Source organism: Pelobates fuscus, chromosome 2 (genome assembly GCF_036172605.1).
Source record: "Pelobates fuscus isolate aPelFus1 chromosome 2, aPelFus1.pri, whole genome shotgun sequence".
In the NCBI taxonomy this organism is placed as follows: domain Eukaryota; kingdom Metazoa; phylum Chordata; class Amphibia; order Anura; family Pelobatidae; genus Pelobates; species Pelobates fuscus.
Genome location: NC_086318.1, coordinates 314,909,049 through 314,931,230, shown reverse-complemented (window position 1 = coordinate 314,931,230; position 22,182 = coordinate 314,909,049). Strand labels below are relative to the sequence as shown.

At 40.0% G+C, this 22,182-nt stretch overlaps 1 protein-coding gene across 1 annotated transcript in view; it reads left to right on the top strand.

Moving 5' to 3' along the window:
- The window catches only part of CDC40 (cell division cycle 40), a 49,070-nt gene that overhangs the window by 9,808 nt on the left and 17,080 nt on the right, over nt 1-22,182 (top strand). The window contains exons 2-3 of the mRNA XM_063443514.1: nt 14,662-14,748; nt 17,031-17,160. Coding sequence (XP_063299584.1) covers nt 14,662-14,748; nt 17,031-17,160 — 217 coding nt within the window. The remainder of the gene's footprint in view (nt 1-14,661; nt 14,749-17,030; nt 17,161-22,182) is intronic.

Here is a 22,182-nt window from a genome sequence, read left to right as displayed (position 1 = left end):
CAGCACCCCTAACCCCCCCCCGCAGGGCACAGCACCCCTAACCCCCCCCCCGCACGGCACAGCACCCCTAACCCCCCCCCCGCACGGCACAGCACCCCTAACCCCCCCCGCACGGCACAGCACCCCTAACCCCCCCCCCCCCGCACGGCACAGCACCCCTAACCCCCCCCCCCCCGCACGGCACAGCACCCCTAACCCCCCCCGCACGGCACAGCACCCCTAACCCCCCCGCACGGCACAGCACCCCTAACCCCCCCGCACGGCACAGAACCCCCCCGCACGGCACAGCACCCCTAACCCCCCCGCACGGCACAGCACCCCTAACCCCCACACACATCACAGCATCCATAACCCCCACACACAGCACCCCGCCCACACAAACACACAGCACCCATCACACACTCCACACCCTTACACACAAACTGCACCCCTCAATGCAGTCTGTGTGTGTGTTCGTTCAGTGGACTGTGTGTGTGTGTGGGGTTCGGTTGTATGAGCCACTTTTATAATGGAAACACTCAAAATAGCGTGCCAGACCGTATCGACCCGAACCGCTCAGTGGAAACGGGGCATAACTGGCCTTCCAACCCCACTTTATTATTTATGCGTTATTGTACATTTAAACAATCCAAAACACAATCTTTTTCAAATATACCATGTTTACTTGTAATCTTGCAAAGTGACAGCCTTGTGAGGATAAATAGACATGTCTGTTAATAGATGTAGGAGTTAATGCACATAGTCTTCAGGAGTAGCTTCCAATCTTGTTCTAGTCTTGCCATATTTAATTTGCATGGCTTGCAAAGCACTTGAGTGTCCCTACATCCAGCTTCACCCTCTCTTCTCAATAATTCAAACCACTTTGTACAGTCTTTAAGAATTGGCAGGGTTTTTATGCGTTACCAGCAAGATTGAAATCATTTTCCATTAGTGGATATGCACAATGATTTATTTTATTACACCTGTGCAAAACTTAATAATGACCACTTTAAGTAGGTAGAAGATCCACTATTGTATAACATATACGTTTGGAATATGCTGTAACTATGCCTCAATCTGATTTTTCCATCTTGTGTGTGATCGCACTCCGACCCATTCTTTACTAGAGCATGCTAAGTAATATTTTTTTTTTTGATGAGCCATTTAAGTTATGACACTAATTATCCCTTTGGTGACGCCTGTTTCCCGACACCCAAAAACGTAAATGTGAAAATAAACAGATTTGTGAGCTATGTGAAACTGTTAACATTTATCAACTACAGCTTATTGTATCTGTTCTGGTGAATAGAATCATTCCCTTCTGGCTTTTTGCAGTAAACAGTTTTTTTTAGAGAATATATTTCAGCCTAGGGATACCTCAACTGGCCACTCCTCATATGGCTACTAGAGGTGCTTCCTGGGGCAGTGCTGCGACATTCAGTTTTACCTCAAAGTGATCAGAGCAATATTGAAGTGGTTCTTGTAGACTTTGCTGAAATATTGCTCTTTCATTTCTGTTGATGGACCAAGGATAATTCAACACTATGGACAAACAACTCATGTTTATTTTTTTTTGTTTTTTTTTTGTAACAAAGTTTGACTACAAGGGATTATTGCACTATAACTTTGCTGATTCTAGATGAGAAATGTTCAACTTGGAGACCAACTTCTGGTACTCATGTCCTTTACTACAGCTTCTGCATGTCTAAAATGAATAGATAGAGATAAGGTGTCTTCTCAATTTTTAGTTTTTAGGTATATCTAAGTACTTTTGTTATTCTAGTTAGGAATTTGTATGTCTTTCCTAGTATTAACATTGTTTGTATTCTTTAAGCCTTAGATAGGCTTTAATGTTTTTCCTTATCCATAAATTCCCATACCTAAATAACTGGATTGTATATGGTAGCATGCTTGCCCTGTAAAGGGGAACTGTCACTACTACTCGCGCTTGCAGGACTTTCCCCGGCGGCTCCCGTCCTATGGAATAGCCTGCCTACCACCATCAGACTCTCCCCTAGTCTTCAATCATTTAGGAAGTGCCTTAAAACTAATTTCTTTAGGAAAGCCTATGGCCTCCCAGACTAACCTCTACCTCTTGCTCTCTCCTAAAGGGCAGCTCTGCTCCACTCCCACCTAATTTGACTTTTATTCCCTGTCCTAATGTGTTTTATACCCCACCTCCTCTTGACTGTAAGCTCGTTTGAGCAGGACCCTCTTCAACCCTTTGTTTCTGTAAGTTTTCTTGTAATTGTCCTATTTATAGTCAAATTCCCCCTCTGTAAAGCGCTGCGGAATCTGTTTGCGCTATATAAATCGCAATAATAATACCCAGGATTTTTTATATAATGTATACTTTTCCTCTACATTTAAAGGACCGCCAAAGTCACCCTGATCACTTCATCTTAATGAAGTGGTGTGGGTTCAGTGGTCCTGAAGTTTTAACCCTTCAAGTTAAAACATTGCCATTTTACAGAAGCCACTAGAGATGCTTCCTCAACAACAACCAAGAAAAACTTGGTCATGTGACATTGCTCCTCATAGAAAAGTGTTGGGTTAAATGGATCAGAATCAATAGATGCGTGTGATACTCTTGCTGTACCTGCATTTAAAGCCCCAACTGCTCCTCTACGAGGACCATCGGATTGGACTAGCGACAAGGAAGTGATTCCTTCTCAGTGACATCGTGAGAGGCGGAGTGTTCGGCGGCAGTGCCAAAGGAGTCTAAGCCGAGTAAAGTCCTTTTTTTTTTTTTTTTTTTTTTTTTTTTAATATTTTTTATTGATGGGGAGGGGGCACTATCTTATCCCCCTGGGGACCGCGGACGGTTCAGGACCGTCATCGGTATTTTACCGTTGAGGACCGATGACGGTCCTGAACCGTCATAACGGTAAGACGTACATACCCGATCGCCGTCGTTGCTCTGCGGCGAATTAGGACCCCGGGGTCCATGTGATCGCTCAACAGAGCGGTCACAATAGGTGTCCTAGTGTCTGCCTGCAGGGGGACTGCCTATGCTGTGCAAAAAAATAAATAAAAAAAAAGGTTAATGTTAATTCAAAATTATAAAAATATATAATTACATACATATATATATATATATATATATATATATATATATATATATTCTATATATCATATATAATGTAATACTAAGTGTATTTTTATTAATATAAAAATACTTATGATTAAATTACACACGCATAAATATAATAACTATATATTATTATAAAATACAAATAAGTTAATAAAATTAAAAACCGTAAAAATAATTTTAAAAAATTATATCTATATGAAATTTTATTCTAACTGTATTTTGATATTAATATATATATTTATATCAAAATACACTTTGAATGAAATTGTATATGTATATAAAATAATACGAAATATACATATGGCCATATACAAAATTGCATAAATAATTATATAAATATACACATAGACTTCAAATATATAAATATGCATATATATTTAAATTCTACATGCATATTTATGTAATTTTATTGATTGCAATTTGAGGGACCTGCCTGACAACCCAAGACGAAAGTCCAGAGAAATAAATTTGCTAGCACTGTATTTTACCCTGTAACTTTCTATGACACCTTAAAACCTGTACATGGGGGGGTACTGTTTAACTCGGGAGACTTTGCTGAACACAAATATTAGTGATTCAAAACAGTAAAACATTTCACAGTGATGATGTCAGTGAAAGTTCCTTTTTTGCATTTTTCACACACAAACAGCACTTTTACTGATGATATAATTGTTGTGATACGTTTTACTGTTTTAAAACACTAATATTTGTGTTCAGCAAAGTCTCCCGAGTATAACAGTACCCCCCATGTACAGGTTTTATAGCGTTTTTGAAAGTTACCGGGTCAAATATTTTACATAGAAAATTGCCAGGTTGGTTATGTTGCCTTTCAGACCGTATGTTAGCCCAGGATTGAGAATTACCCCCATGATGGCATACCATTTGCAAAAGAAGACAACCAAAGGTATTGCAAATGGGGTATGTCCAGTCTTTTTTACTAGCCACTTAGTCACAAAGTACTTATAGCCCTATAACTTGCAAAAAAAAAAAGCACGTAAACCCTGGGTGTTTTTAAACTGTTTTTCAAGCAAAAGTCAAACGTTTTTTTTTTTTTTTTTTCAATTTTTCACCATATTTTTTTTTTTTTAAAGTAAATTATATGACATGATACAAATAATGGTATGTAAAGAAAGCCCTTTTTGTCCTGAAAAAAACCAATATATAACTTGTATGGGAACAGTAAATGAGAGAGAGGAAAATTACAGCTAAACACAAACTTCACAAAAGTGTTAAAAGAGCCCTGGTCCTTAACGTACAACATCACAAAAACAGGCCGGTCCTGAAGGGGTTAATTATGAACTAGGAATAAAGGTTTGTATTCCTAACCCCATGGTGTTCCTTTACGAAATATGCATTTGTGAGGTGCACCTGACAGTCACCATAGAGAAGAGGAAAAATGAAACCATGGGGGTGGGGTGGACTATGATTATTATAAAGAGCATTTCTGAGGAAAAGTTGTAAATATGGAGCAATCAGCGGGAACTTTTTTTTTTTTTTCTTTTCTTCATTGCTACTGCTCTCCAGGCTTTCTTTTTAACCTTCAGTGTTTTATTTTCTCTTTCTGGCTGGCTTTGTCTGGTATGAAATGTTTTGAAATTTAATTTGCTAAGCTTTTAATATAAATTTAAAAAAAAAGACTGTCACTTGAGGAAATAAAGCGGGTAACGCAAGTTATAGGTGGTTATCAATATCTTATTGGGTGGTGTAATTCCCAGAGAAATAAGCGGTTCCTTTTAAACAAAATATTTTGATCTTTTTTTCTCTATTCCTCCACCAAAAACTCGTTGAAATACTTTCATGCTATTACGTCTCTTCAGGTGGTGATATTTTCTGATTGGCAGCTAACATTGTTTGATTTCCCAGAAGCACTAACTAGTATGACCTCAAACATTGTCAAATGAACAAATGCTGTACAGCTTATTTGAATTATTCCAGTGCACTGCAGTATACCAGGAACGTATGCTTTATGTTCCAAATCTAAAGCATTATGCTCAAATGCTCTGATCTCACGTGGCCTCAATAATGCCCCCTTACATGAATTTATAGCGTTGTGGATATATACTTTTAAAAGCTTGAAATCAGAAAATATGCTTTTTTCCCCTTCTTTTTATAGAGCAGATTCTTTTAATTTGTTACCTTGACAACATGCTGCTAACTTGAAAGCCAATCTGCTGTCTCCCACGCTCAACAGTTAACATCTTTCAATTTAGTTGCCGTTTGTATTTTTGTTTTTTTTCCCTGCTATACTTCTGATCACTTCTGGTGTCAATCTGACACTTCAGCAAGTGGAGGTATGGCTGTGTGGCATCAGTCATGACACTGACCTATAAAAGAAGTAGTGATCTCAGTGACAGACGTCTCACACTGGGCTACTTCTGTTCATGTCGGTACCCTCTTTGGTAATATTTGTTAGTTTCACAAACTGTGTAATATTCCTGTATGCTTTTCTTCTTAAAGGGAAATTATAGCCATGTGAAACATGTTAATATTGCAGTGCCAAGATTGCCTCTAGCGGCTACTACTAGAGGCACTTCCTGGAGTTTGACTCTGTGATGCGACGCTGGACGTTCTCACGCTTTTCATGAGTTTGTCCAGCATCCCCCCATAGGAAAGCACTGGGTTATTTTTGGACAGTGTGAGTTCTTTCCTCCTTTCTTATTTTCGTTTCCCTCTGGAGGATGGTTGAATGGGGTAAAGATTACACACCAATAAGGAAGAGTGAGAGGAATCAAAAGGGAGAGTGACCCAGGAGGTCACAACTGTCCACATGTAAATGCATACCTGGAACCCATTACTTTGTGTCCATTCACTAAATTCCAAATGAGCTTTTACAATTTTTGCTGATTGCATTCAACTCAGTTCTCCTACATTCACTGTGATTCACCGGATTCACTAACAAGTGAATGATAACCAAAAGGAGAATCTTTTTTTTTTTTTTTTTGTTGTAAATTTCTTTATTCTATCCTACTTAGATTTGCTGCTTACGTGAACGAACGATTTATATAAATTAGATTCGCAAACCTTGTTCTTTACAATAAAGAAGATGCGCAATTGCGCTCTGTTCAGTCACTGAAGTATAGTTTTAAAATGGAGGGGGGTATTTTTCTTCACAATTTACAGTTATAGTTGCTATGTAATTGTGATTAGATTTTGTTAGAAAAAGGTATCACACAAATGCTGTTTTTATTATATTGAGTCATGTTTTGTGACAGTTGTCATTTTAAATACTTAACTGAATTGCTCATCAGCGCAAGTGGGAATTTTTCTGTTCTGCATTATAGTCATCCTCATAATGTTAAAGATCTGTAATGTGATCAGTGTATATTTAAAATAGATGAGACATTAATTTTAGAATTGTCCTGGGGCACATTTACCAGAATGGTAAACAAACAAATCTCAGAATTTGACTGGCGTCTTTCCAGCCACATATCATTTAAGAGCTTGAAGAGAATGCACATTATTGTGAAGTGTTGTGTTATGCTTTTCATTGGCATATCAGCATTATTTGTATATTTTTCTATGACAGGGATTTAACCCTGCTAACACCATACTGTAACAATAGGAATTTTAAAAAGCAATATGGCTTACTTTGAGCTTTGCAAACAGGGCATATAGATCAGTCTGTGCCCACTAATTCTGGACCCAGCTGATAGAGGGGAGCCCTATGTATCCATACATACCATGGGGTTCTTGTTATCAGCAGGGATTTAACCCTACTGGTACTTTTACTGCAAGACAGGCTATGCTGTCACTGGGCATTATATATGGTCCTCTGTTCCAGATCTGAGTGGAGCAATGTGGAAAAAAGAGGACAAAAACCCAAATATAGCGTAGTATTCAGGGTATAGGTATGGTTAATAAAATAAATTGCACTTTCAATTTTCTTTAGATAAGCTCCAGATATATGCGTCTGGACGGTACAATCCCCGTCTCCGGATAGGTCTGTGGTCCTGGTCCTAGGTGTCGTTGGGCCGGTACTCGGTGCTTAATAGTCAGTAGTAGGGGTATTCACATTAAGTGTGTTCTATTGTGCCAGTAAATAATGCTCCAGTAACATAAAAGGAAATGAAAACAGAAGATAATGCTTTCTGTGATCCTAAATTAATAAAAGGATAAAAGGAGATATACTCACAAAGGAAGAGCAAGTAGGAATTGCTTAATCCTAAACTGCTAAGGTGGTATGTTCCCCACCAAGGAATGTGAGATGCAGAGTTCTCCAGGTAAAATTCTCAAGGATAGATAGGAAAGTCCAAAATCTAAATTGCAAAACAAAACAAAAAATAACTAGTTTTATTAGTAAACAGAATAATAAAACCAAAAGTTTTTTATGTTATATTATTTCAGTATCACAGAGAGCACTATCTTCTGTTTTTTTATTTACTTTTATGTTACTGGAGCATTATTTGTCTACATAATTGAACTAATATACACCCAAGCTGCTTAATTAACCAGGTGGGATTCATCCCCACCGGTGCCGAAATATTTGATCTGGTGGCCTTGACGCCACACTGCAACATATGAGCTTTGGCCCACATTTGCGATCCTGGGTGTTGTCCCTCTACACGGCCGCATTCGTAGCAATGTCATTCTAACCGCACTGTTCTCCATACGGAATGGTAGCAGGCACGGGTGCCCCCTGACCCCCCCTCCGGTTTGATCTCCTCCAGAAATGGTTCTAGAAAGAGGGCAGATGGGAAAGGGCATTACGGGGTACAACCTGGTCCACTCGGAATACCGGGTCCCTGCCTGCGCAGATGACTTGCTTTTTGATATTACGGCAAGCTCTCTAATCTTAAGCTAAACCTAGGAGAATCCGCTCAATATCTTGCTTATGGCCCACAGAGTCGCACCTAAGGGTGCAATTCCACTTTACCTGGTGCAAGATGAAACTCAAATATCTAGGTATTTGTTTAACGAAGGATCTGTCACACCTCAACCAGTTAAATGTCCTCCCTATCCTCACAGCCTTACAAACTGACATGCATTGATGGTCGGACCTATATGTTTCCTGGTTCGGCTGCATCAACGAGTTGAAGATGAACATCCACCCGCACCTTCTGTACTTGTTTCAGGAGGTTACGGTTGCCATACCCAGAGCCTTTTTAAAATCCATTTCCACAGATATCCGGAGGTTCGTCTCTAATAAACGGGCACACAGGATCAGCAAATCGCAATTAGAGTTGCCCAAAAACCAAGGAGGCCCGGGGCTCCAATTAATACTCTGATATTATCACACCACCCACCTACTCAGTCACGAACTGGCACGCCCACCCAACCACAAAGCTCTGGGTCCATGCAGAAAAAGCCAAAGCAGCAGGTAAGATCCCCTCATTGCTCTGCCTCGGCAACATGACATTCAGTGCCCTGCAAATCGATAACCCAATGATAGATGCCACCCTGAGAGCGTGGTTCAATATCCACAGCAACGGTCTTCGTCCCCCGGTTTCCTGACGCCCATCACATAACCCCGACCTAGGGGGCAGCCTGGCGCAGACAGACCTTCATAACTTTTTTCAATCAGACTGGATGTTACATATGCCAATTCTGCGAAGGGACCCACCTCAAACCCCTGACTGATATATTTCCCGACATCCCCCCCCAACCTGCTTGATACATTCCACTGCTACCAACTGAGCACTTACTATGCAGCTTTCTCCTGCAAACACCCTATCCACAGAGACCTTACGCAATTCCAAACGCTGTGCACAACACGACGACACATAAGAGGGATCTCTATGCTATGCTCCTCAATGGAGAAAACAAATCCGCACAGAAGTATATTGCTAGGTGGGAAAGGGAGACGGGAGTCACACTGACCGAACAGGACTGGACAAAATCTTCATACTAGCCCACAAATGCTCCATCAGCTCAAAGTTCCAGTAGACAAGCTTTAAGTTGCTGTCTCACTATTACAGGACCCCTGATGTACTACACCGCATGAATGAAGACATACTGGACAAGTACTGGAGATGTGGGACTGCAGCTGGCATGGCACTCTACATTTGTTGGGCTTGTCCTGACATCGCCCCCTTCTGAAGATGGTTAACACCAGAATTAGGCAGCTCATGCACTCATCGCGTATAACTTTGCTATATTTTTACACTGGATCTTGTTTATTTCATGAATAACTGTGCTCCTAATCTCATCTGACTGCACTCCGGTTACACAGAAGCAAAAAATTCTTACTTTGTAGAATGTAATCAATGTCCTCATTACTGAGCATTATCTGTGCTTGTATGGTCCTCTACTTAGTAATGATCTTAAACTTGGTATTTTAACATTCTTCTTGGTGCCTCTGCTGTTGCTAGAAGAGCTTTGAGGTCTTTGTGTGTGTGTCTTTGTGTGTGTGTCTTTGTGTGTGTGTCTTTGTGTGTGTGTGTGTGTGTGTGTGTGCGTGCGTGTATATATATATATATATATATATATATATATATATATATATATATATATATATATATGGCCTTGCACTCTGCCAAAAAACAATAACCTGAAAAATCTACTACCCTCATGCTTCCCAGCACTACAAAGTGTAATACTATATATTTGTGTTTAACAATGTACTTACTATCCACTGATTTTTCAGGTGGAAGGGGCTTTCCATCATCTTTCTCCTCCTCCATAACTCTATTGGTTTGTGCTTCACAAGTACAACCTCATGCTGATGAGTTGATTTAAAGAGACACTGAAGGCACCGAGACCACTTCTGCTAATTGAAGTGTTATGGGTGCAGTGTCCCTTTTGCACCTAGTGCTGCAATGTTTCCATAGAAACTGCAATGTTTAGATTGCAGCCCTAAGTCTGCCCTCAGTGGCTGCCACTAGAGTGCTTCCTGAATTGAAACAGACCTTTGGTCCGGTATCTGACGCTGGGCGTCCTCACGCTCTGCATTAGGATCTCCAGCTTCATTTTTGATTTAGTGCTGTCCTATAGGGCGGAGGAGGGGGCGGAGCGTTGACCCTTGCCGCTGGGAAAAGGTAAGTAAATAAAGTTATTTAACTCTTTATTTACCGGAGGGGGATGCGTGGGAGTGTGGAGGCAGGGGGGGGCGACAGTGCCAGGAATACAGCTTTGTATTCCTGGCACTACAGTATCCCTTTAACAACGAAACAGCTGTCCATATAAGGTTTATCTGTATTTGCACCTCTACTAAGTTGTGTTTAAAAGCTGTTGTTTACTGCAGACATATACTGTTAGTAAACCATGTATAAACTGAAATTAATGAGGCAAAAAGGTGGTTCTTGAACTCATTTGCATACACCCTCCCAGAATCCTTTGCAGTAGTAATGGCAATGCAAATTTGATGTTTCTTATAAGCAGACTTACCTGAGTATCAAACAAAATGAAAAAGAACATTTTCATATTTTACCAAAAATATTTCAAACAATTGTTTTAATATAGCTGAAGTATATTTCACCAATGCCATGCATAATATTTTTGCCAAGGCAAATATGATGAAAACACGATTAACACACTCATAGCCTGACAAGGTAACCACAGCATTTCCAGGTGTGGAGAAATACTGCTCACAGAGTCCTAAACTAACCTTCTGCTGTCCCTGGGATTGACTCACAGGAGGTAGACAGGAGCATAATAAAGAAAGAAAGACACGCTAGTATATAGTAGCAATGTGTCTTCTTGAATGTCTTCCTCCTCCTGTTGGCAAACTCTCAGCAGTTCAACTCACCCTGATGTCAGTAGCTTCAGTAAGTACTGAGAAGCAGAGGCCAGTCCAGGAACACAGTGTGTAAAAGGGAGGTTTTGGATGCCATGTTGGCAGTCTGTAGATCATCCATACAGCCCATGGTAGTGGTTATGATGTTAGAAGGTTGTCGGCTTCTTCCTCCGGTTCTGTGGTGAACCGTTTAAGTTATTTGACACAAAGCTGGGGGTCACTTCCACGTTGCCAATCTGGAGAGTGAGGATCCTGTGACCTCCTGTTTGTGTCAAACTGCTCATGCCATTTGACATTTAACCAGGGATGTGTACATTCTGGCACCATAATCATTGCATTTCTGATTATAGTGCTCAAGCAACCACTTAAAGCTTTGTTGGTGAATAGGTTTAATGTAAAAACCATGGTGCATCAAATATTTATCAAAGTTTTTATATTGACAATATGTTTCACAAATACTTGTTTTAGTTTTTTTCCATGGAGTATTTTTTTTTTTCCTTGGTGAATGTTTGTTTATACTAATTCTCCCCCAAAAAACAAATGTTTTAGTTTAGTTTTCTTCACCTGACACACCCCACACTTTAAGTAATTAGCAAGTGTATGCTGGTGCAGTCTTTAACTACAATCCATGCTGTAATAATATACTGTGCTTAGGCAGTTTTCTTGTCAGTGGTAATTACAAGCTCCCGAGTGAAAGCGATTAGTCATTATCATTCTCCTTTTCAGTAGTCTGTTATAATTATTTGTTTTATTTATTATTTTTTATCTGTAAACCGTATGCTTTACTGTTGGATCAACAACAGCTATTTCATCTTCTTTATGGGCTTAGTTGTTTGGATCCAACCTTTTTGCCATCTGAACTTTGTTTTGCGATACTTTGTTCCATAGTTATATACTTATCTAGGCTATAAAAAAGTCCAAGTTCAACACTGAAGCAAATTTGTTTATGATTTTGATCCAAAAGAAGGCAAAAAAAAAAATAACAATTGTAGTCATTTCCAATTATGCCACAAACGGGGGAAAAAATACTTTGTCTCCATAATGGCAATCATATTTCTCCTTGCATCAGCAACCTGTTTACATACGTATAAATTATATCATTGAATATTCTGTTTATGCAAAACCGCATCCAAGCCTTTTTATTTGAATGTTTGAAGTGTTGTTTGTTTATGCATGGGTTTAAAGGAACGCTATCAAGTAAGGAAAAAATATGTATTTCTAAAGCTATAGTGCCCTAGTCACCATTTAGGTGACTAGGCCCCCTCTGCAAGAGTTGAAAACGGTTGACTTTGCTTGCCTTTTCTCCTTTACATTACCGGTCTCCGTGGGGAAGCTTCACCTCTTTTGCTGAGATCATTAAAAACAATATCAGTCAATCCATTGGGAGGCTTTTTGCATGCGCAGAAAATCACTATGCTGTGCCTATGTTATAGTCAGTATGCCGCTACTAGAGGCAGAGAAACATTGCCGTTCTTGCAGAACAGGACATCGCACACAGACCACTTAATTAAGATTATATGGTCTGCATCCCTATAGTTTTATATTTATTTGTAATTTAGTGAACACTTAAACACCAAGCATGAACAGGACTTACAATGTGGGAAATGGTAACAAATACAAAAGTGATCACTACTGAAATCAGCAGTCAAGGGAATTAAGTACTCATAGTGTACAATCAGCAAGCTATCGGCTATTCCTGGAAAAGGAAGATTACAATTGGGGATCGACCCATTATTTGTTTTGCCGATATTCCGAATTTTTTATTTATTTATTGTAATTTTTTTGTAAATATCGGTATCGGCTGATAATCACCGGTAATACCGATAGTGAGGTGGGCCGGCACATCCATATGGGGGCACAAGCGACTGCCTTAGGGTGCACCGGTAGGGGGAGTTGGAATAGAGTGAGCGGCAGGAGAGAGCACTTCCTGTCAGTCCAGCCGGGTACAGGAAACAGAAGTTCCTGTATGGCGGGAGACACGACGGGAAAGGAACACTTTGGGACACGGAGGAGGGGGAGAGAGGGAAAGAACACTGAGACAGGGGAAGAGGGGGTGCAAAAGGAAAGAACACTATGGGACAGGGGAGGGGGAAAGAAGGCACATATTTACACACACACACACAAACCCACACATTGCATCCACTACACAAACACACACTGCATTTACTAATCATATACTCACTGCATCCACTACACACAAACACAAATATTCTTGAAAACCTAAAACAAATCTGTATATTTGGTTAATTTACCACTTAATAAAAAAAATTGCAATAAGAAAAATTAAATTTGTGTAGAATTTCTTTTTTTCAAAATGGTAAATGTACAGAATATCGATAAGCTATTGGCCTGAAAGTTCCCATATTATCGGTATCGGCTCTAAAAAAAAATCCATATCGGTCGATCCCTAATTACAATAAAGCAAGAAAAATTCATATAAACAGAAGCTGATGCTTTTTGGGGAGATATAGTCCACAACATATATAGTGCTGAAGGTTTCCTACTCCTGCCCTATAATGCAGAAAGATAATTCCTACGCTCACTCCCGTCACTACTGGGCGGCAGCAAAGACTACAGTACACACCAACCCCAATATATAGTAAAAACCAAAGAAAAACAACTTACCTGAGCTCTCTCCTTAATCCCTATGTATTTTTAAACAAAAGGATTCTGGGTGGGCATATGCAAATTTTTGCCACATTTCATTTTATTTTCTATAGGTAATTTCAATATTGTTGAAAGTGTGAAGAAAAGAAAAAAAAAAAACGTTGCTTCTGCAATAGGAATTTGTGCTTGTGCCCATGAAATAGTAATTCACTTTTTGTTTCTGAAGTTGGACTTCTTGGGCAGAAAAACTTGATAAATCATGTTTCCACAACCATCCCCGCGTTCCCAGTTTAACATGCAAATGAACACAGACTGGCATGATGTTTCATACTTCATGATTCTAAATAGAGTAGGGTAGCCAATAGTATGTTTGCCTTAACACAATTGGGAAGGTGCATTATTTTGCCATGGCAGAATAAAAATAGGGATTTCTTAAAAGGATTGTTCCAAGAGACACCCTTGTTTTTTATTTCCTGGTTTAAACCAGTAATTCATCTATTTAAGAATAATTACACTATAGTAGTTTTGCAACCATAGCCCCATTAGGTATTCTTGGTTGTTTATAGGACCACATGAATGTTTTAATTAATTTTATGGATAGCAGTAAAAGCCTTTAGGAGAAGAATTGGTAGGGCTTGTAACAAATATAATCTTGTCAGGATATTAATGTTTAGGATATGTTTTCTACAACCAAGTAAAACGAGAAAGATACCAACCTTTGTGACATTGTGTAATAGCTTTTTTGGTGAAAATATAGATCGTAAAGCTTATCTTGGAAGAAAACACCTAGGTATCAAATGGCTAGTTTAAACCAGGTGCACGGGAAAAGATGCTCAGGATCTGGCTCTTGCAAACGTTAATCTGAAAGTTAGAGAGCGTTTGTCTAAGTAAGCTAGGCAGTGATGACTGAGGAAATAACTCATTTGTAAAAGTGGATTCTATGTAGTCATTATCAGCAACTTGTGCTCCCTCAATAAGGGAATTGTCTTTAACTGTTTGCTAAAAGGTAGGAACTAATAAGAAAGGCTATAAGGGGCATCCTTGCCTAGTGCTGTTATTTTTCAGGATGGGAGGACACAAGTTTTTTTTTTTTTTTCCTGTTGGTAAAATGCTTTTGGAGTTAAAATCTATCTAAAGAGTTTTCTATTTAAGATGTATTATAGTCCAATGGTTATTCAGCATGTTGTAGAAAGATTGGTGAAACACATTACTTATCATCCATATGACCACTGAGTGGATTTTATAGAATTCCCGATGGATTGCATATCATATGATTACTTATATAGAAAGTGTATTTTCTTTGTTACAGCAAGATGTGGAAACTGGCATTCATCTTGACCCTTCTATCAAGGAAGTTAACTTCAATCCAACTTATGAAACCATGTTTGCACCCGAGGTAAGATTGTGTTCATATTTCTACGTGTAAAGTGTCATGATACACACAGCATTGTATTAAATTAAACAGTATAGCTATTCTTCATATTAGACACGCATGATGCTTTGCTAGACTTTGCAAAAGCTGAGCATCATGGAGGTTACATTTGTAGAGATCTCGGTTCTACCTTTTGTGCAGTCCTGATCTGTAGATTATGCTACCAAAATGGTAGAAAATTAATTAATTATAATTGCTCCTTCCCCACTTGTCGATCCGTTTTTGGCATTAACCTCTATGCTGGCATTTTATTAATCAATTACAGATTTTCCTCTAACAACCACGTATCACACGTGCTGGGGGAATGTAGAACTGGAGTCACATACAGGGTCAACCATAGGCCTTCAGCAGACTTGTGCAAAATGTAGACGTGACATCCCTTATTGTCAACCCTTCTACTATTAGTGGTTATCATTATTTGTTATGGTCAATCTCTCACAGACACATTTTTTTGTATGCTACACCACTGTGAATGTATGTAATTAACAAAGAACTTTACTGCAATACTGTTCAGGCAGCCAGCTTGCACTACACACACACTGCGTACAGCCAGCACACACACCATACACTACACTCATTGCGTACAGCCAGCGCACACCATACACAATACACTGCACTCGTTGCATACAGCCCGCGCACACCATAGACTATACACTGCACTCGTTGCGTACAGCCTGCGCACACAATACACTGCACTCGTTGCGTACGGCCAGCGTACACAATACACTGCACTTGTTGCGTACGGCCAGCGCACACCGTACACAATACACTGCACTTGTTGCGTACGGCCAGCGCACACCGTACACAATACACTGCACTTGTTGCGTACGGCCAGCGCACACCGTACACAATACACTGCACTTGTTGCGTACGGCCAGCGCACACCGTACACAATACACTGCACTTGTTGCGTACGGCCAGCGCACACCGTACACAATACACTGCACTTGTTGCGTACGGCCAGCGCACACCGTACACAATACACTGCACTTGTTGCGTACGGCCAGCGCACACCGTACACAATACACTGCACTTGTTGCGTACGGCCAGCGCACACCGTACACAATACACTGCACTTGTTGCGTACGGCCAGCGCACACCGTACACAATACACTGCACTTGTTGCGTACGGCCAGCGCACACCGTACACAATACACTGCACTTGTTGCGTACGGCCAGCGCACACCGTACACAATACACTGCACTTGTTGCGTACGGCCAGCGCACACCGTACACAATACACTGCACTTGTTGCGTACGGCCAGCGCACACCGTACACAATACACTGCACTTGTTGCGTACGGCCAGCGCACACCGTACACAATACACTGCACTTGTTGCGTACGGCCAGCGCACACCGTACACAATACACTGCACTTGTTGCGTACGGCCAGCGCACACCGTACACAATACACTGCACTTGTTGCGTACGGCCAGCGCACACCGTACACAATACACTGCACTCGTTGCGTAGGGCCAGCGCACACAATGCACTGCACTCGTTGCGTACGCCATACACATTACACTGCACTCGTTGCATATGGCCAACACACCATTCACCATACACAGCACTCATTGCGTACGGCCAGCGAATAAGTATTACAGCTATAATAATAATGATGTGTAATGCTTAATTAGAGAGTGTTTTAATGTGAAGAAACCTTATATTTATTGTAATTTTGGACACTGTTATCCTAATGTATAACGGAACCCTCTAGACACATAGAAATATTTGATATTACGAAACTGAAGTTATTTCTTTCATGATCTTAAATATACATCAATGTTTTACAGTTTGTAAGAAGTCTGGGGGGGTGAGAAGTTGCAGCTTATAGCATATAACCCGTGATCGGGTCAGCTGACTTTGTTTTTAATTGGTATCTTTTGCCTCTTTTTTGGGTCAGAGACCTGAACGGCTGATCCGGTTTCCAAATCCTTCTTCCTAATGCAGCAATGGGCAGCATTTTGTTGATGAAGAAAGAGAACAAAAAAAGATAGGGAATGCCTGTGCAAGTGAATGGTAGTGCTTTAAAATGGAAATTGAAAGACATTATCTTAACTTATTGTGTCTTTATATATCCGTGCTAAAAAATCTCCTGTGATGTGGCCTGTTATCCTTGTGTTTAGGGATGAATTGAAGATCAGTGGGGTATGCAATGCTAGAGCAATAGCAGAATGCAAATTGAAACATTAATACTTCTTTTTATATATTTTTTTATTTTATTTTTTTATATATATAAATGTAGTTTGGACCCAACAATCCTTTCAAAACACAACAGATGGCTGCACCAAGGAACATGCTCTCTGGATATGCTGAACCAACACACATTAATGACTTCATGTTTGAACAGCAGAGGAGAACCTTTGCAACTTATGGTAAGTAATTCAAATTTCAGTATATGCTAATATCAGTGAAAACAGACTAAATTCCATGCATTCCTGTTTTCAGGTTACTCCTGGCATTGCCGATACTCACTGAATGATTTTTGCATCTCCTACAACTATACATGCTTTCTCTTCCCTTGAGCACTGACTGGGGATTTAATTTTCACTTGCATTTCGTTCTCCACTTTATACAATTACAAGTAATGTTTTTCTCATTGAAATTTAATTTTGGAAACCACATTTCTGGCCCTTTTCCCAATAGCCATTTATGGCCTACCTTAAGAACATAGATAAAAGCATGATGTAGATGTAGTCTTCATTCCTGCTTTATAGAAATATGCTTTAAAAAAAATCATTGCAGCTACTAATTATTTTATGATGTCTGTCCCAACAAGCAGGAAAAAGAGTAAGAGCGTGAGACAGACTGTAGAGAGACATACAAATGTCTCTCACACAGCTGCCTAGACCCTATTCACCATTTAAGACATGCCAAATAGCGATTCACCAAAGATTTTACTAAGGATATAGCTGATAAAACCGTAACTAGATGGCAGGGTAATAAATGCTTGTGCAAGTAGTGTAACATACAGATCTCGGTCACAGAGAAGAAGCCGCATATATAGAGTAGGGTGCTGCATTCCGCATGTGCTCACTTCATGGAGTCAAGGATTTGCTAACCGTTGTCATGACACAGGAAGTGAGTTTAGGGTGCCCTATGCCAGTTTAGGTTTGGATGTATGCTTGACACTGTACTGTAAGACTGCTTGTGAATTTGTCAGTATCCTAGGATGCAGTATGACATTCTAACCAGTCCTGCTTCATAGAATGTGCTGTTCCTGTCCCACCAAGCTTTTCCATCTAGGCCACAAAAAGTAATAGAGCAGCACTAGCCCAATATCAGCATTGCCAAAGTCGACTCATACTAATATTTATTGCTCTAGCCAGCAGAGCTCTGCAAATGGCAGGCAGCAATGTACTTTGTTCATTTTAATTGTATTATCAATCGGTTATGTCCATTTATATGGTTCAGGTTTTCTTATACCATCTAAAAATAAGAATCGTGTCTGCTTTGAGAATGTAACTTTTACATAGTTTATGTGAATGTGGTATTCAGACCTTGAATTTTCAGGAATGCATCACTGAATTGCAATTTCTAAGTAAGCAAAAAAGATAAATTGGAAAAATGTTGTAGGTTGGATATGTTCCCATTTCAGCTATTCTGGACTTAAAATTTGCGATGTCTCTGTGATTCAATAAACTGTGAATGGTCAGGAATTCATTACCCTGTGAGTATTACTCTTCTGTTCAGAACCAATTTATGATGTCTAATATACATTTTTATGTAAATGGCCACTCCAATCACATACATTTTTCTTCGATATTGTGCAAAGAGGTCCTCTACAGCAGAAATAGAACAAAATGGCGCTACAGTCTAATTCAAAGTGCAAGTGCTCCTAAAGAAATAATTAAATAGTGTCACTATTAGGCATGCAGCAAACCAATTAAACCCTGGTAAGAAATATACTTGATAAATTGGTGCACAAACTATTTAAATATTCTATACACTTATCACAATCTACAATATGTATCATAAAAATAGAAAATGTGTATAAGTGATCACTAAAATACCATGATTATAAAAAGAATCCGTGATCTACACAGGTGTAGCACAATCACCAACGTGGTAATTAGCAAATAAAACCTATAGATATGCTTGCAAAAACAGAATATATTGTTCTTTTATAAATCTGCAAAATATAAAAGTACAGAGAACGTTCAATATTATATATACGTACACTAAAAGATAAGAGTTTAAAAAAATAAAAAAATGCAACTCACAAATATGGAGTGGTTATAGTACCACCCCAAACGATAATGCTCTGGGGGGGGATCCACTCTTTAGTACTCCAGGGAAAGCCGTTCGGTATATACAGCATATATTTTTTATATTTTTTTGCTGGGATTGTGTACCAAAACATCTGCACAGAATATGGATTGGACATGCCTAAGTCCAGATGGGAGATACCACAAAGGGTAGTTGAGAATGACAAGGCGAAGATCCCGTGGGACTTCAAGATCCAGACAGATAAGCAAGTGCTGACCACAAAACCAGACATCATCGTGGTGGTAGACAAGGAACGAAAGACTGCAGTCATGGTGGATGTGGCAATACCCAGTGACTATAATATCAGGAAGAAGGTGGACAAATAACAAGGACTGAAAGAACAACTAGAAAGGATGTGGAAAGTGAAGGCCGTGGTAGTCCCAGTTCTGATAGGAGCACTCAGGGCTGTGACTCCCAAGCTGGGGGAGTGGCTTCAACACATTCCAGGTGGGACATATGAGATCACTGTCCAGAAGAGTGCAGTTCTAGGAACAGCTAAGATACTGCGCAGAACCCTCAAACTCCCAGGCCTCTGGTAGAGGACCCAAGAATGAGGAATACATATATCACCCAGGAGGGGTGAGAAAAAAAAAAAATATATATATATATATATATATATATATAGATATATATATATATATATATATATATACACACACACACACACACACACAAAGAGGTCCTCTGTCACAGTATCCTTGCATGCAGTTTATAACTACTGATTTTTCAAAAAGTGCTGCAGCTATAAGCCTACCCACCGCATTTGGAGGTTATAGGAGGAACGAAGCTTAGCACCCAACACTTTTTTTACATCTACATTATTGTGTGCCCACTTTACAAAGTCCTCACTGGAGTAGTGGCCTGCAATCACCTGCCTGCATGGATGGAGCTTTAGTAGCAGTAGAGTTTTTCTTATTTGATGAATGTAAGTGCTCCTATGCGCTGAACTACATAAAATGTTTTCAGCTTCCACTGAAATCTGTGGAAAACCTAGAACTTGCCGACTGATATTGACTATCTTGTAGCCTGGCAGTGCTTAATGCAGAAAGCTGCAGTCTATGGCGATATGCAGTAAACACAGGAACTTCAAATTTGAACGTGTTTTTATTCAAATTTGTGTTTGCGCATATAATATATTTATTTCGGTATCATTATTTATGCTGTGCAAGTGATAAGTATGTTTGATTTGCCACGACAGCACATAGTAAAAAAAAAAAAATGTAAAAAACAAAAACCACCAATAGAAAATATAAGCATGCCATTCAGCAAAACTGCATATTCTTTGTAATATAAAAAAAAAACAAGCTTGTAATAGTAAATGTAAGTAGATTCAGACTTTTTTTTTTTTTTTTTTTAAATCCGGCTATACTAACAGGTGTATTTCGCACAAGGTTACTGCAGATTAATATGTTGCACTTTTTGTATTAAAAGTTAATTGTCAGTGATTTACATTTTTTTAAAATAAAATGGCATTGTTGTTTGTACTAATTGACAATGTGTTTAACCCCTTAAGGACCAAACTTCTGGAATAAAAGGGAATCATGACATGTCACACACGTCATGTGTCCTTAAGGGGTTAAATAGCATCTGTGTGTAAGATAAGACAATGTAAGGAGAATAGCATGGGGTTAAAAAAAAAACTAGTTACTCAGAGTGCTAAACATAACTCTATGCATTATAAGCAGGTGGGTAGTGCTCTGCGTAAAAGGAGGCCCTTAAGATAGGTCACCCAATGCCACGGATAGGCCATACGTGGGAGACCAGTTCCTTGCCAGGCCCGTGATTCTCCCCTTTCATCACAAGATTTTGCAGGTTCTGCTGGATGTCAGTTTGCATAACCTGTAACCACAGCTCCAGGCCTTAAGGTGGGCTAGTGCCCCATGTCCAATAGGTCCCCCCATGACCAGGTGGTAGGATCTTATGCTCATAACGTCCCCATGACTCAGACACCCACATGGGTGTATGGACAGCCCCTAGCCAAGAAAAGGAACTGGTGGTGCAGACAGCTGCTGTAGGTATCAGGGGGGGTGGTAAGTGTCGTGGTTAAGTTGCTGAGTCTATGCCAGAACCCATGGCATATTGCATTAAATTGGGGTTCAAATGAATCATTCCTGGCTCACAAGGCCTGGTCAGTGGTGATGATACTCCAATGCGGCAGCCATTTTGGACACTCCTTGTGGTGTGGTATTCAAAGCACCCGTCCAATGGATCTCAACTACAGATTCTGTGAACCCCAGTGGGGACCCAGATAACCCCCACCAGTCCAATTGGAGGGGTAATGGGGCTGCAATAGTGCACGTCGGGAGATCGTCCGCTTCTCCACTCTGTCAGCGCGGTAGGCTGAAAAGGATAGGTAAGGTTACTGCTCTGTAATTTTGTTCCAGACTTGATAAGAAGCACCAACTGGTTATATGTCCTCTTACAGCTGAAAACCTCTGGTAGCCAGATTAGTAGTTTTAAATGCTGAATTGTAGCTCAGTTTAGCAAGAGCTACAGAGTAATATGGTCAGTCATGCTGGACATTAAGCCCCACCACGTTTTTGCATGTTTTAATGCATTTTCCCCCAACACATTGACGCAACATTTTACCAAGGGGATTTATCTTCCTACAGGACAGGCAGGCTACGAAAAGTTACCATGAAAAAAGTTAAGCTGCTCCTAAACCTCCTTCCCTGATTGGTATAAAATGGAGAAATCCTCCATCATCCACAGTTCTCTGCCTGTCCTTAGAAATATAGTTCATGTTCCTAACTTTTTAATTTTTTTGCTTGAATGTGGTGAGGGGGGCTGTGACTCCTGGGGGAGTCTTCTTAAAGGCTTGCTTGGTTCATAAGCTTGTCCTCCATCGGTTCTGTACTGTGGAATGCATGCCGGTAATCTGCTTTCTGCGCGGATATTACATTAGTCTACGCTGGATGCCGGAAGGGGTTTAAGTCCTTTCTTGTGCACGACTTGGGAAGCTCCAATATTGGTCCTTTCTTGTGCATGACTTGGGTCCTTTCACTATTGGTCCTTTCTTGTGCACGACTTGGGAAACTCCACTATTAGAACGCACACCAGAGTGACATTGCATTCCACTGAGGGTTCGTGGAGTGCTATGTGCATGCGCAAAGCATTTCGGACACTTG